At 40.7% G+C, this 21410-nt stretch overlaps 1 protein-coding gene across 1 annotated transcript in view; it reads right to left on the bottom strand.

Annotated features, from left to right (window-relative positions):
• LOC122820763 (astrocytic phosphoprotein PEA-15) overlaps positions 1-21410 on the bottom strand; it is a 38243-nt gene that overhangs the window by 3275 nt on the left and 13558 nt on the right. Inside the window, exons 2-3 of the mRNA XM_044098349.1 lie at positions 1031-1222; positions 777-932 (exon numbers count right to left, since the gene is read on the bottom strand). Of these exons, the coding sequence (XP_043954284.1) occupies positions 777-932; positions 1031-1202 (328 nt within the window). The 5' untranslated portion in view covers positions 1203-1222. The remainder of the gene's footprint in view (positions 1-776; positions 933-1030; positions 1223-21410) is intronic.

Raw genomic sequence — 21410 nt, forward strand, 5'->3', positions numbered from 1 at the left:
AATACCTCCATCTGCTTTAGAGGCCTAACTTATTTAGAACAGGGTTTTTACATAATAATGATCAGCATAGCTTGATAGAAGTTTACTTTGGAAACTTATTAGACTGTCAGAGAAGACTGGAACAAAAACCACAAATTCATTCTTGCGATTGCTTTGTTTAACCACTAGAGGGCAGACAGTGGCCTTGTTTGGGAGATTGCTGCTTCTCTCATTTCTCAGCTTGATAATCCTCAACTTTGCTCTTTGCATCTTTGTCCACCTGGACAAGCAGAGGAGGCAAGGGTAACAGGTGCTTAAATAAATGAAATATTTTGTATAAAGCTCATCATTTCAAATAAAACCCACTTTGATATTTGGGACACAGCTGCAACACCTAGCATTGGCCACTTACAGCCTGCCTCTGTATTTCATCATGCCTGACACCGAGGCGACTGATTTACTTTACACATCGACTTTAAATCTAATTCACAGGCCAGGATTTTTTTTTTGCCACAACACCCTTAGGTGCTGTGCGTTTGAAACAGACTTATGCCACATATTCTCGTTCCTAAGCCGCCTCCCTGCCTGTCCCTCCTCTGTGTGTATTTCAGGAACAGAGATGCCCTTCAAGGTGATTTTGCTGGAATCAATTTGCGGATCCCGTGCAGAAGGACAAAGGAGGAAAGAAGGCAAGAAAAAATAAAAATCAAAAACAGGACAAGTCTCAAGAAACCAGTCCCAGAAACGTCTAACTTGTTTCTCACATTGTTGAATCCACACTTCCAGAATGTGCTTACCTTTGTATTTCTTGGCGGAGGGGATACGTGTGAGCTTGGTGTCGATCTCGTCGTCCTCGGAGATCTTGAGCACAGTGGTGCGGTACTCTATCACCCTGGTCAGCAGGTCCGGCCGCCGAGAGATCTCAAAGATGTGCTCGATGTAAGACAAGTTATCTGCATGAGGAAGGGTTTGGTTTAACCAAGACGGATTGAAGGTAAATCACAGAAACAAGGCGGGCACTGTAAGAATTCTGGAATTTGAGCTTTCTCACCTTGGGCAAGCTTGTCGTTCTTCTCCAGGTAGCTGAACCACTCCTTAGAGGAGGTGATGTTGTTGCTCTGGTCTTCAGGGATGTCCTCCTTACAGGCTGACTTGAGCTGCTCCAAGTCCTCATTGGTTATGTTTTCAGACAGGTCGCTGAGCAAAGAGGTGTACTCCGCCATGATCTGCTCAAAGTCAACAACTAAAAGAAGAGAGAAGAAGAGAGATTGTTAGGCAGATTGAATCGTATGCCACAGCCCACCGACTTTCCAGATTCCACAGTGGAAAACCGTCTTTGCTAATGGCAATAGCATACTACCAGGGTGGGCCCTGAAAAGCCAAAACACAAATGGCTTCTCTTATGTGGGCCTGCTCAGTGTTTTTCTTAAAAGGCAGCTGAAAGACAAAGATTGATCCAACTGACCAACCAGAGCAAAACAAAGGTTGGAACTTTAATTAAGAAAGACCCAAGGGGCAGATTGATTGTACTCAACAACAAAGGAAGGCTTCAGTGTTCTAGGTTTGTTCAATTAAACTGGCAAGATTCTACAATTCCCCCTAGTTTTATTACCAGAAAAAAAAAAAAAAATTATTGACACCTTTTACCAGAAGTTAAATCCAAAACTCTAAAAAACACATCAAGACAACTTTGACAGCAATATCAAGGTTGAGAATCTCTTCAATGCCCTCTGACCTCAACCAACAAGAGACAATAATGTTATTTTGTTTTCCTCACAACATCCCAAACTTTAGTGAAACCTTTGCTGTACTCTATCTCCTTCTCATGGGCAACGTGAATATCTGAAATTTAAAAGATTGCCTGTAAGGTAATATAAAGATGTAAACATTGTTATGTGAATACAGAGACACCATGTCAGTATTTTTTGAAAAAGGGTCCTTGATAATTCCACATAATTTAAAAATGAACGTACCCAATGTGCTTATTGGATACCCTAGATTAATGGACCATCAACAAGTGTTTGGGAACACCAATGCCAAGATAGCCTTCCTAAGTAACCAGCAAATTTATTCCCTTTATAGCTACACACAAAGAATAGAAAATGACTGAGGTATTTAATTCAAATGTCTGCTATAGTTTAACAAATGCAATAAATTACAAAACTGTTTAGTCCACCTTTGAAATAATTGTTGCTTCTAGGTCCTGGAAACTTGATGTTTCTTCTGGTGAGAATCTCTTGCTCAAATCTTTGACTCTGTTGTCACACACCGACCTTTGCTAGGAACCGACACACTGTCAGCACAAAAGAACAGACACAAAAACATCACGGCCCACGGCTGCTTCAGCAACTCAATCCTCCGGGTCCTGGTGGGCCTAATGAGGCGGCAGATTAGTTTTGTGGAAGTGCTTAAGGTCAGAGCAGAACAGCTGCTTTTTGGCAAGCATAACCATGATCTTAGATCAGAACCAATCCGGTTCTCTAGATTTCCCATATGCCTCCTCGTTTAAACAAATTTTCCATGTCACTCGTCAGCCACCCCGACTCGACTCCAACCAATCCCCCCTCTCCCTCCTCGTTCTCTGGCATCCATGCAGCTGGCGAGCAGCGGCAGTGGTGCATCGTGGGCAATGGCATTCAGCTCAGCCTGCTGCTGATCCACTCGGTCTCGTTACAAATAGAGAAAACCCACAAGATGCGTGACGAGTAGTGTGACCTACATAAAAACGAAGCTCCCTACTGCCACCACTAGAGGGCCACCTGTGGCACTTTTTTTTTATCTTAACAAAATAGCTGCTAATTAGCTGCTAAGCCAGCACTTCTCAATTCCAGTCCTCAGGCCCCCCTGCTCTGCATGTTTTAGATGTGCCTCTACTCCAGAACAGCTGATTCAAACGATTGCATGATCATCATCTAGCTGCAGAAGCCTGTTAATCACCAAAATATTCAATCCAGGTGTGTGGCAGAAAGGAAACACCTAAAACATGCAGGACAGGAGGGCGTGAGGACTGGAATTAAGAAACACTGAGCTAAGCTGGACAGCAGAATCAGACCTAGTGGCTAAAGCAACTGATTAGTTTGGTTGATCCGCGGTTCCAGCCTCGGGGTGAGAGCTCTGTGATGAGGTTGCATTTTACACTGTGAGAGTGCGTGTGTGTGTGTGTGTGTGTTAGTCCTTGCTTTGAATACTACATTCATCTGCTTGGGACAGGCTGGTGTCGGTCACCTTAGTACAACACGGGGCTTGCGTCCCTTTGTGTGTACAGACACACGCTCGGCAATTGTTGCGTTCGATGACTGTGAAAGTGTGTGTGTGTGTGTGTGTGTCGGGTCCTCAGGCCTCTACTCTCGTCTCAGGTCGCCAAGAGCGCTCCCTGCTTTGCACCACAATGGACTGCCATTGCTTTTGTGTACTTTTAACGAGTATGTGGATGTGGGGGGGGGAAAGCGCATCGACACATGAAGTGGCTGCACTTTGAGTTTCCATCTACCTTCCTACTTCACTGTGCAGACGCATCATGCTGCTCTAACTCTGTCTCTGCCTTGAATTAAACAGGCTAATGTTAATAATAAAAGACTTGCTCTTCTTTTTTCACCTTTGCCAATGTTTATCACAGATCTTACTTCTACATCAGTGTACATTTAATAACTTTCTCTTTTTGCCAACTGCTGAAGACATGAAACAAATTTTGCAATGCTTGAAGAAGTGGCGTGCCCAGAAAACCTTCATAGCAGGGGGCCTGGCACCAGGCTAATGAAAGTCTTAGAGTGGCCCAGAAATAAATGAATAAAAAATCATCATCCTGGGATGATATAATGTGGGGAAATTGAGGCAGATGCTTCACGGTGCTCAGTGTCGTTAGAGGGGGCCAACTAAAAGCAGTTTTCAATTGGCTGCCCTCTTTCAATTTGCAACCTGCCTCTTTTTCTGATCCCTACGCACCAGTATAAACCACTTGAATCAGCCATGCCTTAAACCAGGATGCCCTGCAGGAGTGGATGGTGTGAGGGGAAGCAATCTAAACTTAAAGTTTCATGCTGAGCTTTGCAGTTAGGAGAAAACTGCAGAGATGGATATCCTTTCACTTCACACACACTGTTTGGGTCTTATTTCTTCTTGTTCAAACCCCCTGGAACTGTAGCATAAGAATCAAGGTCTGCTACAGCATTGATGTTTTCAAAGAGATTGAGACAGTGAGGCATGTAGGTTTATTCCACTGTTTTTGCATATAGTGGAATCACTGAATACAAATTTAATTCACATTTCTATGTTGGAAAGTGATGGTAGAAAGGTGTTGATAACTTCTCAGCAGTTCCACAAACATAGCAAATATAAATACTGCTCCTAAAAAAAAAAACATACATATTTTTAGTAGTTGCATATAAAAGTATTCTTTGTACCTCCTAAACTGCACACAGCACATGCCTTTAATTTTATTTTAAAATGCAATATTTATTGATGGACCCAACAATTGAAAAATAATGTGCAAGTAACAACTCCGACAATATGGTCAGGTTTTAAGAGTTTTCAGACAATAATTGCAATTTAGCAAAACAATATATTTAAATTGTGATCACAATCATAAATTTTCACTGTACCAATAAACGATACAATAAAAACTTCATTCCTATAAAAATGCTAGATGTATAAATAATGGAAAATGAGCATCTCCATCATCTGTATATTATATTGCATCACATATTTTCATAATGAATGCTTTTTTTAAATGTATGTGTTTTTCCTGTGAACTCAATTTCGCCAGAGCAAACATTCTGTAATCGATTGACAACAGCTTGTCATAAAAAGGTTGCCATCCTTACTTTAATAAATAGCAAATCGCTTGTATGATGAAATCTTATACCAAGCAATATAATAAAACATTTCAAAAACATTCAAACTTGTTGTTAAAGATGAAAATGTGGATAGACTGATATGTGATGGAATAAACTCCAAGCAGACAGAGGAAAACATCCTCACTCCCACTAATAAAGATCATATTTTCTTGAAATTCCACTGCATATATGAGAAACACGTTAAAAAAAACAACAACAAGCAAATAAAAATAAAGTAAGAGGATCAATGCACATTTTAAATGATTGTTGTAGTCTTGCTGGAAGGAAAAGAGTCTGTGAAATCCCCTCCAGCTACACCCTCACCATCCTCCCCGGCCTCTCTGGGACGAGCCTGACACTGTTTGCATACATAGAGAGCCACTGTGCTTGAAATTCTCCTGAACACAAACATGCTTTTGTCTGCCGGCTTGCTGCGCTGTCTGTGCTGCCTGCCTTGTGTGTGTGATAGAGCGGAGGACTGTCAGTGAAAGTACAATTACAAAGTGAAATAGCTGTGACAGCTGATTCATTTTTCAGGAAGTTCCTTATGAGCTGATCAGCAGGTATGGAGGTAGCTTATTGCCCAACAAAAAAAAAAAAAAAAAAAAAATCATTCAGATTCAGCTATTGTAATTCAAATGATTTTGAGTTAACATTTGTAAATGTCTTTAGTATCTGATGTTAGCAAACAGAGCTATTAGCCTTAATGAAGCAGCCATCTTGTGTGTGTTCCCTAGAGAATCTATATCCATACCAAGATCAGGCTGATACTGACGGTCAGGGCCGGATTTACACGGATGAGGGGACCTGGGCTAAAGCCAGTTTTGGTGCCCTACCCCAAAAAATTTAACATTTAAAATAAGAATGTTTTGTAATTTGCACTTTCATGCAAATTACAAAACATTAATAGGAAGGCCAACACATTCACAGGTTTAAAACATCCCATTGAAGATGACACGATGTTAGTCAAAAAAGATGTCTTATAAGTTTAGAATTTTTTTATATTTGAGTATCTTATGCATTAATAAAAATATAACACTATTAAATGAACGCACATCTATTAGTCTTATAGTCAGCTACAATGTAAAACATGCATTCATTATAAAAACATTCCGAATCTACAGCCCCGCCCCAAATCTGGGAGCCCTGGGCAACTGCCCTTCTAGGTCCTGTTCAGCAAGCACGTTATTAATTCGTTGCATTCAGCTGAAGCATTAAAAACTGCTTTTTAGATTATCCATGCGTGGGGATAATCTTGATGCCACAGTTTTCTTCTACTTTTCAGTCACTAACAAAGTGTAAGGTAAAAATGGCTCCTGTTTTATCTTTTCATTTGATGAAAGTGCACTTATTGCCCCCCTTCTCTGAGTCTAAGAGCTTCGATGACTGAGGAGTAAAGCAGCTCCTCTTCCACTGCGTCGCTGAATTGACTGAACCACCTTTAATGCTCTGCTGCTTTCCAACATAAGATCTTCACACACAAACATCTCATGATGTTTCCCACATTATCATCCCTTTTTTTTCCCTTTGTGGTCACCTCTAATGGGCTTTGGGAATAGAAAACCAGAAGATAAATAAATATCTGTGTGTTTAATTAAACACAGGAGGCAGAGTGTGAACACATAATGTGACCTCGCTCACTTGCTGCCATCCAGTCGGGTCCAAAGTCGATCTGATGGCCTGTCTCTCTGTAGTAATGTATACGAAACACTATACAGTTCACACAACAACCATGAAAACTCCATTTACTCTCCACACCAATGATGTTGCCATGGAGACCAGGGCTGGCTTTGCCTTTGGGCCTCCAGACTGTTACCTAGCGACAGGGCACAGGATACCCCCCCACCCCCATTCACTATACTCCCATTATTTACTTCACCTTGCACCTTCTTCATTACTTGAAGAGTAAAACCTCCCACACTAACACGACTAACGCTTTAAAAGAAGCGTGTCCTTCCGAGTTCAGGAAGTGTAACCTTTTTTTCAGCTTCATGCATGTGCCTGGCTTAAAAAAAATAATAATAATTTGGAATTAAAACCAGAAAACTGTCAAAACAAGAACACACAAGCGAGGACAAAGAGGTATTTTAAAAGTGGCCATCAAGGGACTGACACGATGTAACGATCATATGATCTCACAGAGAGATAGAAAGACAAAAAAAAAAGAGAAACACACACACACACACACCCACTCTTCTTCAAACACTCTGGCCAACTGCGCTGGACTTTCAGCATGGAGACCAGCCTTTAGATTTTTACCATAGCAACCAAACCACCGGGAAAGCAGCTCGAAAAATCTCTGACGGCGATCAGGGAAAGAGACACAGCCTCGTCTTTACTGTTCTCCAAACAAAACAACCGAACAGAGCGTCTGGGTTCCCTTCGCCAGCTCTCCAGATCTATTGATCTCCATTCTCTTGCTTCTTCGTTCCCATACTGTGTTTTTGTCTACTTCAGCTGTCGGCTCCTTAGTTATTCAGCTGCAGGAATTTACTTTCCAGGAAAATGTAGACTTAAAACAAAGTGTTGAAAATTATTTATATTCACCAATAATCTCAAGCCTCAACTTCACTTTATAGCACTGCTGCATAATATCTTAAAATTTATCGTAGCTACAAAATCAGTATTGCAAGGCACTAGTCTGACTATAGTTTATTATGTTTCCCAACACTATGCATATTAAGAAAGACACATTTCAATAAATTAGAATATTATCAAAATCATAAGCTTATTTAATTATTTTAGTTCAAAAAATAAAACTTATATAGTCTACAGTGGTGTATTTAGTACAACAGAATCCATCCATCCCTCCCTTATCCGGGGTAGGGTTGCGAGTTAGCAGCTTCAGAAGGGAGACTCAGACTTCCCTCTCCCCAGCCACTTCTTCCAGCTCCTCTGGAGGAATCCCAAGGCGTTCCAGAGACATAGTCCCTCCAGCGTGTCCTGGGTCTTCCTCCTCCCGGTGGGACGTGCCCGGAACACCTCACCAGGGAGGCGTCCAGGATGCCTCCTGGACGCCTCCCTGGTGAGCCACCTCAACTGGCCCCTCTCGACGTGAAGGAGCAGCGGCTCTACTCTGAGTCCCTCCTGGATGGCTGAGCTTCTCACCCTATCTCTAAGGGAGAGCCCAGCCACCCTACGGAGAAAACCCATTTCGGCCGCTTGTATCCGTGATCTCGTTCTTTCGGTCACGACCCAAAGCTCATGACCATAGATGAGGGTGGGAACGTAGATCGACTGGTAAATCGAGAGCTTCGCTTTTTGGTTCAGCTCTTTCTTCACCACGACGGACCAGTACAGCACAAGGAGTACTGGACCAGTATTGAGTGGATTCGGTGGACGTACCTGAATAGCAAAAATCTGCAAATTCTTGAGACCTTTACTAATATTGATTCTACCTTCCTAGTTTAACAGTTCAAACACCAAATATACCTTAATATGCATTACTTCACACAGTGGAAACTGGATTAGCACTGCATTAGAAGCTAACACCTACAGTCTTCCTTATCTTCGCTCTTGGAAGTACAGCCAATAAATGCCAAGACACAAAAAGGCATTGCTGTATTGACTGCTTTTTGCAAATGCCAACCTGTAGCATGTCGAGTCGGATTGCGGCGAAATATTTAAGCTTCCCAAGCTTCATTTTATAGTCTCGTTTCACAGAAAAATCTGTGAATACTGAACCACCAATAAACCTAACAGTTTACCTTTCAGCAGATCAATATTTCACTACTAAAGCCCTCTTTTTATTAGTCCAATGCCATATTCTAATTTCAACAGAAACTCAATTTGGGCTTTCATTACCTATAAACCATTACCCTAAAAATAGTTCATTATGGTGACATTTTTCTTCTCTAAACTTTCCTATTTTAAATACTCATCATTATTGACCAAAGTTCAACAATTTATTTTGTACCAAACAGACTCATTAAAATGAGGCAAAGATATCCTAACATCCCTGAACAAACCCAAAGTAAAGACTTGTAATAAAGGACACTGGCTCCTCTCTGTCTCCTACCTCGTTCTCTCTTCTCCCTTCACGTTTTCCTCAACACAGAGCAGTTCGTTTCCATCATGCTCATTAAATCTATCCTGGCCTTTGAGAACCTCACATTGTCTCTTTTCCCTTTCTGTTCACTTCTCTGTTTTTATTTTAATGAGTTGAGAGGCAGCGAGTGGGAGTCCCACCCACTCTCCATCTTCACAACACCCATGAACTGCATCGAACGAACGAGTCCTCTAAGTACGGTGGTGGCTCTCCTGAAACGGCCCAGCTTTTTTATTCCAGCCGTTACATAATAACTTGACGTAATCGTGTTTATTAATTCAGGCCTTGCCACTTAAAAACCACTGTTTGAGTCATTTTACCCCCCTGTCGAAACACATCTCTTTCTGCCAAATCTGTTATTTTGATGACAAAGAAAGCGAAGCGAGTTTCTCAGAGAACGTAGTAGGAGGACCAGGAGCTCACAGCGGCAGAAGGAACCAAATATCTACTGTAAAAATCTCTCTTCCATTTCCATCTCTTAGTCTTACCCAGCCAAATCAAACAGATTGCTGAAAATAATAACAGTTTTTTTAAATGAGGCCACATGTCTTGCTTTTCTTTTCTTTCTTCCTGATTATAAAACCCGCTGCAAGAAAGAATTGCAAGCAAAAGGAGCGTTACTGAACTGAGTTACTTGCAGTCATTTGTGCTTAAGGTTAAAATTGATGTACAAATTGATTCCGCCTACTTTTTTTTCTGCTCACTGCAGCCTAATGTAGCAGAACTTCATCTGCTCATGTGACGACACGCATTCACATGTGACTACAGCACAGGCTTCTCCACAAAGATCCCACGCTGCCATCCAGCCACACACCAACATTTACTGATAACCTTTCCTGACACTAGGACACCATCAGATGTTATTTTTATGTGCAGCAGCTTGTCAGAGCTGCTCCACCAGACCCACTAAGTTCTGGCCAGTTGGCCATAATTTTCCTGGCCGACCAATCAATGTTTCTTAACTCACGTAATGGGTAAGAAGTTGCTTCTTGTCATTTTGTTTGGAATAAAAACAGACACTGGAATCAAATTGGGCTGAGTTTGGAAATTTAAACTTTACTTGTTTGGTTTCAAAATCCCGGTTCTCAATTGTATCTCCATGTCTGACATTAAACTAAAATCTGACTTGTGATTTTAAAGATATCTATAGCTGACACCATTTCAAAGTCATTAAGATTATGATGCAGATATAGTCTCCTCTAAAGTCAAGTGGCTGTCAAGTGCAACAGTATCTTCATTCAGAGGCTTTTTAACATACGCTGTAACACTGACTGCTACAGGAGATCCTCCCCACCCAAAGCCATCATTTTCTACAACTCTTTGAAGAAACTTGGATGACATTAATTACAGCAATATTTAATTTCCTTATGGGATTAATAGACATTTTTAATTATTCAGAATCTTTTGATATTACAATTGTGCACTTGTGCCATAATAACATGGAACAGTTGCTTTTGCTCATATGCCAAACATTGAACAAGGTAACTCAATACCAATGTGAAGTTCCTCCCCCCCAAAAAACCTACCATTAAAATAATAATCCCTAAAATGAAAAGAAGCACTACAAAGTGAGGACTTGCTGTTCATTGGTTCAAGGAGATAAAGTGTCCTTACTGAAACCTATCTGACCTCCTCCTGCTGTCAGCAATATCTCTCTCATGAAAAACAAAGAGTCAGATAAAGATCACTGGTCTCATATTTCTTCCTGGCACTTTATACTAAATGCTCTGACGGGACACAAAAGGGATGCAGAGATTTCAGAGCCACTGTCATTAAAGTAATGGAAAACTTCCTGACCCCTCTGCCGCCGTGTTGTTCATTTAACAACCATGTGTACGCCATGTGCTCACCTCCTGATTTCACGCCTCACAGGGTTACAAGTAACGTCTCATCACCACGCTGCACGGCTTCCACTAGCTACGTGTGAACTATTTGAAAAACCCGACCGAGACAAGCTGGTGTTCAGACATCGATCTGTTTCTGACGCTGGACCGAGCCCGCCTGCCTCTCTGTGTGTCTCCTGTAAAATATCAAACAAGCCCATACTTCCTGCAGGTAGCGAGAGCTAAAGTGGAGGAAGTACAGTCCCAGTCACTGTGGGGCCTGACTAGCCTTTGCTACACATTGTTGTGGAATAGCTTTGTCCAAAAGTGGCGTCCCTCTGAGCTACAGAAGGACAGCAAGCAGGTCCTTTCTTGCTTGAACAGAAGAGAGAAAGCTTCATTTTGATTCTCCTTCTGGGTCTGTTTTGCTTCCTGTTTTGGTTTTACGAGGTCCTGCAGTTCTTTATAAACCTTTGTCTCAACCTGAAACTAGAGCTAAGTAAACCGAAGGTGACAGCAAAACAGATCAGATAAATTAGATAGTCATCACAACACAACTTTGAAGCACAATAAAGTCACTTTAACTTCAGTTATGAGAATGCAAAATAACTCACAAATGACTTAAGAGAAATGTGAGTTTGACACATTAATTCCCAGGTGTCAAACTCAAGGTCCGGGGGCCAAATCTGGCCCGCCGTAGCTTTTTATGTGGCCCTCTAGACTCCAGATTGCATCAATAAGTCCCTCCAGGTTTTCACAAATCTGCAACATTCACACAAAATCAACAGATACCCACATTTTTTCTTATTTTGTTTCAATTTTTAGTCAAAAACACTGGATTTAACTTATTGCTGCCTCAGCAATTAGTTCAATCTAATTTAACTAACTTAACTGAATCTCAAGTTAAGTTAGTTAAGTTATTTATTATTTATTCAGGCAGTATTTAACCACTTGTTTATTGATAAAAGCAGAAATCTCTTTTTTGTAAAACTTGACTAATGCGGATTTTCATGCGGGATGACATTTCTGCTGCTCGTTTATTCAAGGCGTCGTGTTCCGGGGGCTCAGCAAAGCGCTGCCATCTGGTACGGCGGTTCACGCGCGCCACAAATTAAAACCTTCCACCATCACTGGAAGGTCAAATACAAAGCCTAGAGATTACGGCCAGGCTGTATTCTTAGCAGCTGCCATTTTCACCACGAACACGACAATTTTCTCCCACAAAGTGTCCTGCGCAGACAGAATCGGAGCGTCACCGTGGGATCGAGTTACCAGGATGGGACATTAGAATTGATTTCGGACCATTAGTCGTGTTTTTATGTCTCTCTTTCTCTTGGCGCTACAGATGGGAACACCTGATAAAACGCCACCGCCTCTGTTTTCCCTCTCATCCAAATACTTGTGCTGGCTTGTTTTTTTTTTTAGTTCGCCACATCCTCTCTGTGTGCGTCTTCCTCAAATGTCCTGATTGTTTATGCACATTCCCTGCACTACTTCAGCAGAGGATTAACTCGCCGCAAACCGTCGGCGTTTACGCCGGCGGCCCGGACGGCGAGAAGAGAGGGATGAGAGGAAGAGGCAAAGTAGAGATATTGAGCGCTGGATTACATCACGAGAGGGTGAGGAGTGGGGGGTGGACAAAAAAAAAATACATAAATAAAAGGAGAAAGAAGAAGTGCTTAAAGAGGGCCTCGTGTCCAATGAGGCAGCAAGGGCTGCCAGCACTTATCAGTTCAAAAGCCCAGAGCGAGAGTGCAGGAGAAAAGCAAGGAGAAAAACAAGAGGGAAGGAGGAAGCGCTAATCTGACGAGAAGCAGCGAAGCACCGGAGAATGTAGGCCACTGGCCCATTTTCCGCTGAAGAGAAAAGAAGATTTGCCATGTGTATAAATAGAGCATTTGATTCAGACTTTTTTTTGGTCTGTATTTTTATTTTATTATCCACCAACTTGAAAATGTTTCACTCGTCTCCTTCACTGGGCCGAACGCTGTCGTCTTGGAGCTCCATTTCACCAATCGGCAAATGAAAAGTCACGATGCAAACGGCTGCTTTGCTCCTTTCATTGAAGGAAAACTTTGAAGTTTGCAGTTTGAGGCATAAATAGAACGCTGGAGCGAAAGAAGAGAAGAGGGCTTGAAAGACAAGACACAAAGCGAGGATTAAAACCTTGCGAACAGCAGGAGACAAACGAGACAAAACCATGAAACTCTTATGTGTAACTCAGAAAAGTCGGATTTCTGGGTCAAGACCAAGCAATGCGATCGCTCCATCACAAGGAGGCCTTTCACAATTATATGACTTTATGTATAAATAATAGCAATTATGTGAGCTGACTGCAGTTTTTTGATAGATGTTTCATGTACAAAAGTAAAAACACATTGGCGTGTATTAGCAAATGACATAACCCAACTGCTTTTATTTCAAGCAGGAAAGCAACTGTTTTTTTTCACTTGCTGCTAAATCTATCTATTTATTTAACTATCCATCTAGAGATATACACTAAAACATTTATTTCTTGTTTTGATTTTGACAGAAACACCCTCTAGATGTAGTAGTAGATTTTTAGAGCTCAATGCTCAGAATATTAGACGTTTCTGCCATCCTTCTCTTTTGGGAGCTGATGTCTAATCAATGAAGGTTTGGGTGAAATGTGCATTTGGATGCTTAACTGATGCCAGCTGTCGCTTTAAAACAGTGTCGCTGTATTTAATGGGATGGGTGGACCTCCTTTAGTCACTAGACTGTCACTGCCCATGTTTTTTTTTTTTGTTTTTTTTTTCATCAATTGGAAACATCTTCAAAACGAAATTTGTCTTCTTTGTACACAAAGGAAAACTACAGAGAGAACTTGAGGCCATGACTTAATAACTCATGGTTACAAGATAGTAGGTATATTCCTATTAAAAAAATTCTTATTTCAATGATATACTGGTATTTACAAATTAGCATTCGCCAAATATTTAGCTAGCCGTAATAATCCTGTCGACAGTGAATATGCAGAATGTAATTTTCTGAAATACACAGCTGTCCATAAATTGAATTCACATAAAAAATATGATTTTTTTTTTACAGGTCTTGATATTATATTGATCAATATCTTCAATGTGTAGTGATGAAAACAAAACCATTCCAACTTCATGAGCAACATTTTCTGTGTAATCAAAAACTACCATAAAACAAAGTTGAAATGACGAAACCTTTCTTTTCCTTCATGTGGGAATTATCAGGAGTAAATCGACAACCCCACTGATTTGATTCTGTGCTAACATCTGGACCAATGAAGGCTATAAATACCAGACCAGGTTTAACGTTGATGGGATCCACAATGAAGCAAACAATTTAGCAACATGTTTTCTGATTAACCGTGTTGGTCAATTACAGCCTCACACAAATTCAGCCACAATGAAACCTGATCAGTAGCTGAATGTGATGCTGATTAACGATTACTGAAGAGGGCTTAAGGACACGGTTCAGGCTGTGGCTCATTAATCGCCTCTTTCAAGACAAAATGAGGCTCATTTAATACAATTTTGGCCATAAAATCATGAGGTATACAGCAACAATTTTCATGCTTCCTGCCACATTTATGTCTCGATTTGCTGCAAACTTGGTGGCCTGAATATTTCCTTTGTCATTTAAACTTAAACCAAACCAAATATATCACTGAACGGTTATTGGTATTTATTCCATAAACCAATCCTTCAATCCTGCAGCTGCCACCATGGAATCAGATTTTGATTTTGTTTCCTAATCTATCAGCCGGTGAGCTGATTTACTGCTGTGTCTGCACACCGACAAGAAACGCGCGCCAGCATGCCGAGAATCTAAACCTGATCTCTTCTATATGCCGACTCGCAGCTGCATGTGTAAATTTATGTGTTTACACGCACGTTTTTGTATTTTAACGCCCTCCTATTTTCCCCGGAGCTAAAGAAAAACGGCATCGCCGAGGAGTTTGTGTAGGCAGGGCCAACAATCAATCCTTCCAAGCGGCACACAAACACAACAGGCAGCCACACACCAACACTGTGAACACTGTGTGGATGTGTCCTGCATACAGATGTTCCTTATTTTTCTATTTTTATTTTTATTTTTTTTTTATTGGGGGGGGGAGATCAACAGCTTTGGAAAGGCAAGAGGTTAAGGGTGAATGCAGAAAGAAAAGCTCCAGAATAATCAAAGTTTTCCGGGACTTGTCCTGATTCTGCCCAAACTGCAATTTATTAGCATAATTCGTCAACCAACATGCAGTGCAAACAGCAAGTTTGCTGCAACTTTTGAGTCAAAAACTACCAGCGACAAACATGGCAGGTTGAGGCATCCGAGTGTTTACGTGAGGACGAAAACAACATATTCAGTGAGAACTTCCACAGAGGCCGAGCCGAGGCTGAACAAACTGGTTTTACTTCCTGACGTTACCATGGAAACACTTCCTGGCCTCAGGTCTAAGGCTGCGAGAAAAAACAAAAAACCGGCGATGTGAGTGGGTTAGAATGAGTGAGACAAAAGATACAGGGATAAGCTCAGTAAGACTAAAGTATTCGAAATTTAATACTTGAGATATTTAAAGTCAAATTTCACAAAGGTTTTAAAACCGCTGAATAATCCATCACACCGGTCTGACAGATTAAAGCTCTTATAATGACATGACAGAAAAAAAAACGGCTGATTATTTCTGTTGTTGTGTTGAACTATACCTCCCATACTTGTTGCTGCGCACTACAGGTCAGCTGGCTGAAAGAAGACTGTTACACTTTTCTCTCACTTTCAAAAAAAAAGACAAATTCAATTTTTTGAATATGTAGAAAAAAAATTAGGAACCATAAAGTGGAAAGTAAAAAAAGCAATAAATTCTCTTGGAAATCTTTCAGTGTTTTAAAATATAATCCCCCCTGCTGATTGGCCAAATTAAAGTCTGGATCTTTCTATCAGACACCGAATGTTATCAATTAAACTCCATCTCACCGTTTTCATTCTCAGTACATTACATAAGTAATTACACAGACTAATTACAAACACAAAGACTGTAATCAGCACAGAAACCTGACCCACTTGTGCTTTAAGGTTTTGTTAATCTAATGCGGAGGTTGAAAAAAAAACAACCCAAAACCAAACATGAGCAGATGAAGTTCTAACAGAATAAAATGAAAACGGTTCTGCATTTCAGAAAATGTGAAAACAAATGAAGTCAAAATATGTTTGATTTATATCACTTAACTGCACAGTGAATGTATTTAATCCTATTTTCATCGATGCTCTTGTGGACAAACTGGAGAAAATAGTGCAAATAATTTCCGATAAAATTGAAATTTGTCGACAACGATAATTCAAAATTCTCGTGATACATTTTTCATGATAAACGGTAATCGACGCGACAAATTGAGATGCACCTGTAGATAACCAAAACTATCACAATTAGTTGAAATTCTGCATTTGTTAATGTTTCCTTTATATTTTATCAAAGGTTTGAGCTCCAGCCTCGGTTGCCTTCTTCTGGTTGCCTGTAGGCCGAGTGAATGTGAACAGCTGCTGTGTGTGAAGGCCAAAAGCTGAAAAGGCAGAAAGTGGAGAGCGCTACGCCTGTCAGAGGCTGCATTCTCATTAATCTAAACCCTTAAAAAAAAACACTGTTGGAATTACAAAACCCCAGATGGCCTGGACGACTACAGCCAGGGGCAGAAAGTGGGAGTCCAGATGTGGTGTACAGATGCTGGGAGAAAAACTCAACTCATAAACTGAAGAGAAGCCATTTAATCTTTATGATTTCAGGAGCGGGGTTGCACAGTGGCGCAGTTGGTAGAGCTGTTGCCTTGCAGCAAGAAGGTCCTGGGTTCGATTCCCGGCCCGGGTTCTTTCTGCATGGAGTTTGCATGTTCTCCCTGTGCATGGTGGGTTCTCTCCGGGTTCTCCGGCTTCCTCCACAGTCCAAAAACATGACTGTCAGGTTAATTGGTCTCTCTAAATTCTCCCTAGGTGTGAGTGTGTGTGAATGGTTGTGTGTCCTGAATGTCTCTGTGTTGCCCTGCGACAGACTGGCGACCTGTCCAGGGTGAACCCCGCCTCTCGCCCGGGACGCAGCTGAAGATTGGCACCAGCAACCCTCCTGACCCCATTAGGGAGAAGGGTGTACAGAAAATGGATGGATGGATTTGAGGAGCCAAATCCTGAGCTCCTCGCACGTCTGACACAGTTCTTCCCCTATTCAGAGTTTATTTAGAACAATCCTCATGACTTAGTGACCCGTCTGTGGACCTGGTCAGCCTAGAGCAGGTTAACAACTGTCGGGTCTAATTCCCTAATCCACCCTAATCCTGTTTTCAGGCGGCTCAGATCTCGCTCAGTTACCGACCTCATAACGCAGCGCAGTCGGTCAGGACCAGTTTACGCTTCAAAGTAGTTCCTCGTCCACCAAGTGTTCTGATTTTACACAAATAAAAAAAAAAATTGGAGTGGCTGTTTTAGTGAAATGCCGCTAAAGGCATGTTGAATGTTATAGTTTACACCCAGAAATTTTGCGTGTGCATAAAACTCTGGCGATGTGGCAGAAAACCTGCTAAGCCCTTGTGTCAGTCATTCATCCAGCGGCTACGTCGTGTTTTTGACTTAAAAATTTTTTAGAAATGACAGAAAATTGAAAATATCACTTGATAATTATGTGTTATTGGAAGAATGGAAGATTAATATCTGAAACCCCAACTAAAAAGTCTTAAATAATGCAAACATTAACAAAAAAGTAAGAGAAGGAGAAGCCAGATGCGGGGGGAGTAAAAAAAAATAAATAAATCATGGAAATGAGTTTGTGTCGTCAATGCTTCATTAGCGTTTGAGCTTTATGGAGGATAAAAATATCTCTGCGCCTCTGGGAGGAGAGAGCATGAGGAGGGGAGGGGTGCACGGTGTGTGGAGACAAAATTAGAACTTTGATTTTTTTTGAAGCTGAACATTTCTGATTTGTTGCTGTGCTTTCACTGAGGCGAAAGCTCACAAATTGCATCAAATTAGGTGGAAAAAAAAAATCCCCAGAAAAAAAGGTTAGAATTGAGTCTTCATTCAAAGTTAGGTCAAAAATATCTTCTCCTCACCCTCTTCTATACCTCAGCTTTAATCACAAAGCGTGCTGCAGGCTTCTTAAGCAGCTGTGATTAACACGTGGCGGTGAGCGGGAACGCCACTAAGAGAATGGGAACCCGTTTTTGAACATACATTCTCACCTCTGCGCCTTTCGGGGTCCAATCAAGAGTAATATGCCACAAATGGCAGCACGCTGAGCGCCTGGTAGGCCTAAAGAAAACAACCACAGCAGGCAGCATTTATGTCAAAATGCAAACACTATGCTGTCAGCAGCGGGGAAATTATACTGCAGAAGAAGAGGTGGGGGCTTCGAATACTGAAGCACTCGTGATTAAAATGGTTGGTTCAAAGTATTCAGAATGCTCCAGAATGCTGCTGCTCGCGTTCTGACTAAAACCAGGAAGATAGAGCACATAACACCAGTTTTAAAGTCCCTCCATTGGCTCCCTGTAGCTCAAAGAATAGACTTTAAAATACTGTTGTTAGTTTATAAATCACTGAATGGTTTAGCACCACAATACATTAAAGATCTGCTGTTATTGTATCAACCTTCCAGAACCTCTCAGGTCTTCTGGTTCTGGTTCTGGTTTTGCTCTGCATCCCCAGAACCAGAACCAAATGAGGAGAAGCGGCATTTAGCATCTATGCATCAAAAATCTGGAACAAACTTCCAGAAAACTGTAAAACAGCTGAAACACTGACTTCCTTTAAATCTCAACTAAAAACCCACTTGTTTAGAGTTGGATTGGAAACGTAATCAATTGCAAATTTATTGACGGAATCTGACTTGATGTTGTGTTTTTATTGTTGATTCTATGTTTCATTGTGTTTTTGTGTTTGATGTAAAGCACTTTGAAATGCCTTGCTGCTGAAATGTGCTATACAAATAAAGTTTGATTGATTGATTGATTGAAGTATTGACCTCTTCGGACCCCTGATACCAAAAGGACCAGCAGAATCCAGATTCCAGAATCCCTCACAGTTGAACGCTTATGTAACGTTTACAGTAGCGGAGAAGTTGGTTAGCAAGATTTAAGAGAGAATGACTAGAATGTTTCTAAGATTGAAATGAATTGACGGCCATAAAATGTGTGCAGTTTTGAATTACAAGTATGGGAACTAATGGAGTTTGACTTCACTATCAAACACTATCAAAGTCAGTTCAGGTGTTTGGATTTAGATGATTTTCAGATACACTCTACGTTACCACTAAATACATCTAGTGATAAATTGTCAGTGATGTTACAATTGTAATATATGCATATGTTAATTGTTGCTGTGGTTTTTTAGTTTTGTTTTTCTCCCTCTCTGCAGGTGTTGACTGGTGTCCTGTCTATGCTTCTTTCTCTTTTTACTTTTCAAATATATATCAAGAGGAGACTCTTGGCAAAGCCTGTAATGCAATTTCACTTCTTCACAAAATGGAGACAAAAATGGAGTGGCGTGATATTTTAGCCGTTGTAGGATTTCCCAAGCCATTTCTCCAGCTAGCGCTAACCTCCTGTGTTTGAGTTGGCTTTTTTGGTAGCTAGCCTACAATTATTTTATCCGGTAAAGGGTTACGGTTGAAAAGACTTAATTTTGATTTGTCATTTCATACGATGAAACTTTATTTTATTAAAGTTATTTGGTGCAATACACTACCGGTCATTTTTTACCCCCTACTTATTCTCTTTAAATATGTAATTAAGAAATGCCATGTTCGAATCTTTCTGACATTTTCTCTTGGGGATACCTATCAGACAAACAGAAACTTTTAAATATATTCAGATTAAATTGTTTTGTTTTTGAGCTCACCGATTTTTATTTGTTTTTATCATGATTTTTTATTTGTTTTTACCCTCAAATCTAGCAGACTCCTTCAGGCAAATCTTACTTTTACATTTAATCAGCAGGGGGAAAAAAAACAACAAAACATCGGTAGAATAATCCAATTAATGAAAACAAATGGTAGTGTTTAATAAACCAAGAGGAATGTGTGCTTTAGTTGCCAAGCCTCGTCGCTTCAAGTTTATTAAGATTTATTTTGCTTTTGCTTTGTAGCAGCAAAAACACATAACTGTGACATAAATAAGTAGCTACTGAGGATTGTGCCGCTTTATGCGTTTCTCTTAGCCAGAATGAGAGCCAGAGAAACAGGTGGTCAGGTAGTCATGCAGTAAATCTAATTAAGAGCTGCAAATGTTGGGACACAGCGAGGCTGCGGTGAAACGCTGTCAGACGCCTCAACGGGACGCCCAGAAATCAGAAAAATCAAGCTGATTTCTGAAGATCATCTGATGACAGCCGGGCTAGGTGTGTGTGTGTGTGTGTGCGTGTGTGTGTGTGTGTGCACATCTGGGTGAGAACAGGTGTGATAGAAGTTGGGAAGAAAACGATCAGTACCGAGGTGTTTTAGAGGATCGTCTCACTCATACAGACTCGGGTTTGAGACGCGTCCACGTCCCGCTCCTAACGAGGAGGTGAGCTCCAGATGAGAAAGCGTGTCGTTCTAACACCGGTTCATTTCCTCAAGGGGTCAAAGTTCACAGCATGGATTCACCGGCCGAAGAGGAAACGGTTGAAGACGAGCTAAAACAAAAAAAAAAATCATGGAAACCAGGAAGCTGAGCAGGAGCTGCCTTTTCCACTTCAGAACCTCATTATGGAGTTCAAGTCTTCGCTGGGTTTAATACGAGAGTTCATGAAAGTGTAGTAGTGTAGTTTTACAAGCTGAGTATCAGAAAATAAGACAGAAGTGCATACATGTACAGAAACATGCATGCATGTCCTTAATTCTGATTAATTCCTATTAAAAAAATTCTTATTTCAATGACAGACCGGCTGCTTCTGTTTGTTGAACTGTTGGTCTTTCAGAAAATAAAATAAATCTCTAATATAATTTATGCAGTTAACAATTTGCCCAATTTGAACATTAAAGAGCCAAATAAGATGAAGGGACATTAGTTATAAAATGACAATCATATCTCGGTTTTTAAAATATTTTCAAGAGAGTGAACAACTGTCATTTTCTGATGGGGATTGGATGAGGAAGAAAATAGCTAAATGTGTTCAGGTGAGATCATCCTGCAGAAAAGACGAGGATAAAAAAAAAACAAAACAAAAAAAAACCATGTTGCACCATTTTCTCTTTTCACATCCTTTCCAACGCCTCTTCTCAACAACCCAATTCATTTTCAGCACTTGCCTTCCTCCGCCTCAAACACCTATAACACCTTCCCTCTCCCTTCCTTCTCATTCACTCCGTCATTTTTTTATTTTCCCCATCATAGTGATACTCACGTGATCTCACCAGTCTATGTTTAGAGAAGACTGATTTTCAAACTAGGAATTCTGGTGTTTGTATGAAACAAACAAATCTTGCAGAAAAAATAATTGAAATGACTCATTTCTTCGGTATTGATTTGAAAAAATACAACAAAAAAGTTACTTTTTGTGCGAGGTTGACCACAAAAGCGCGAATGCTCAATTCCCAGCTCTGTTTTTTTTTTTATTGACTCCTGTCTGAGCTATGAGGTTTTAACAGCTCCAAGTCTTTTGGAAACTTTGAAATAAAAGCCGAACAAGATCGCTGCCTCTTGTAACGAATGTGTTGATCTATTCAGCAGCAGGAAACAATCAAAGTATGGCTGACCAAAGCTTTCTCTGTAAGCAGCA

Source organism: Gambusia affinis, linkage group LG18, assembly GCF_019740435.1.
Source record: "Gambusia affinis linkage group LG18, SWU_Gaff_1.0, whole genome shotgun sequence".
NCBI classification, from domain to species: domain Eukaryota; kingdom Metazoa; phylum Chordata; class Actinopteri; order Cyprinodontiformes; family Poeciliidae; genus Gambusia; species Gambusia affinis.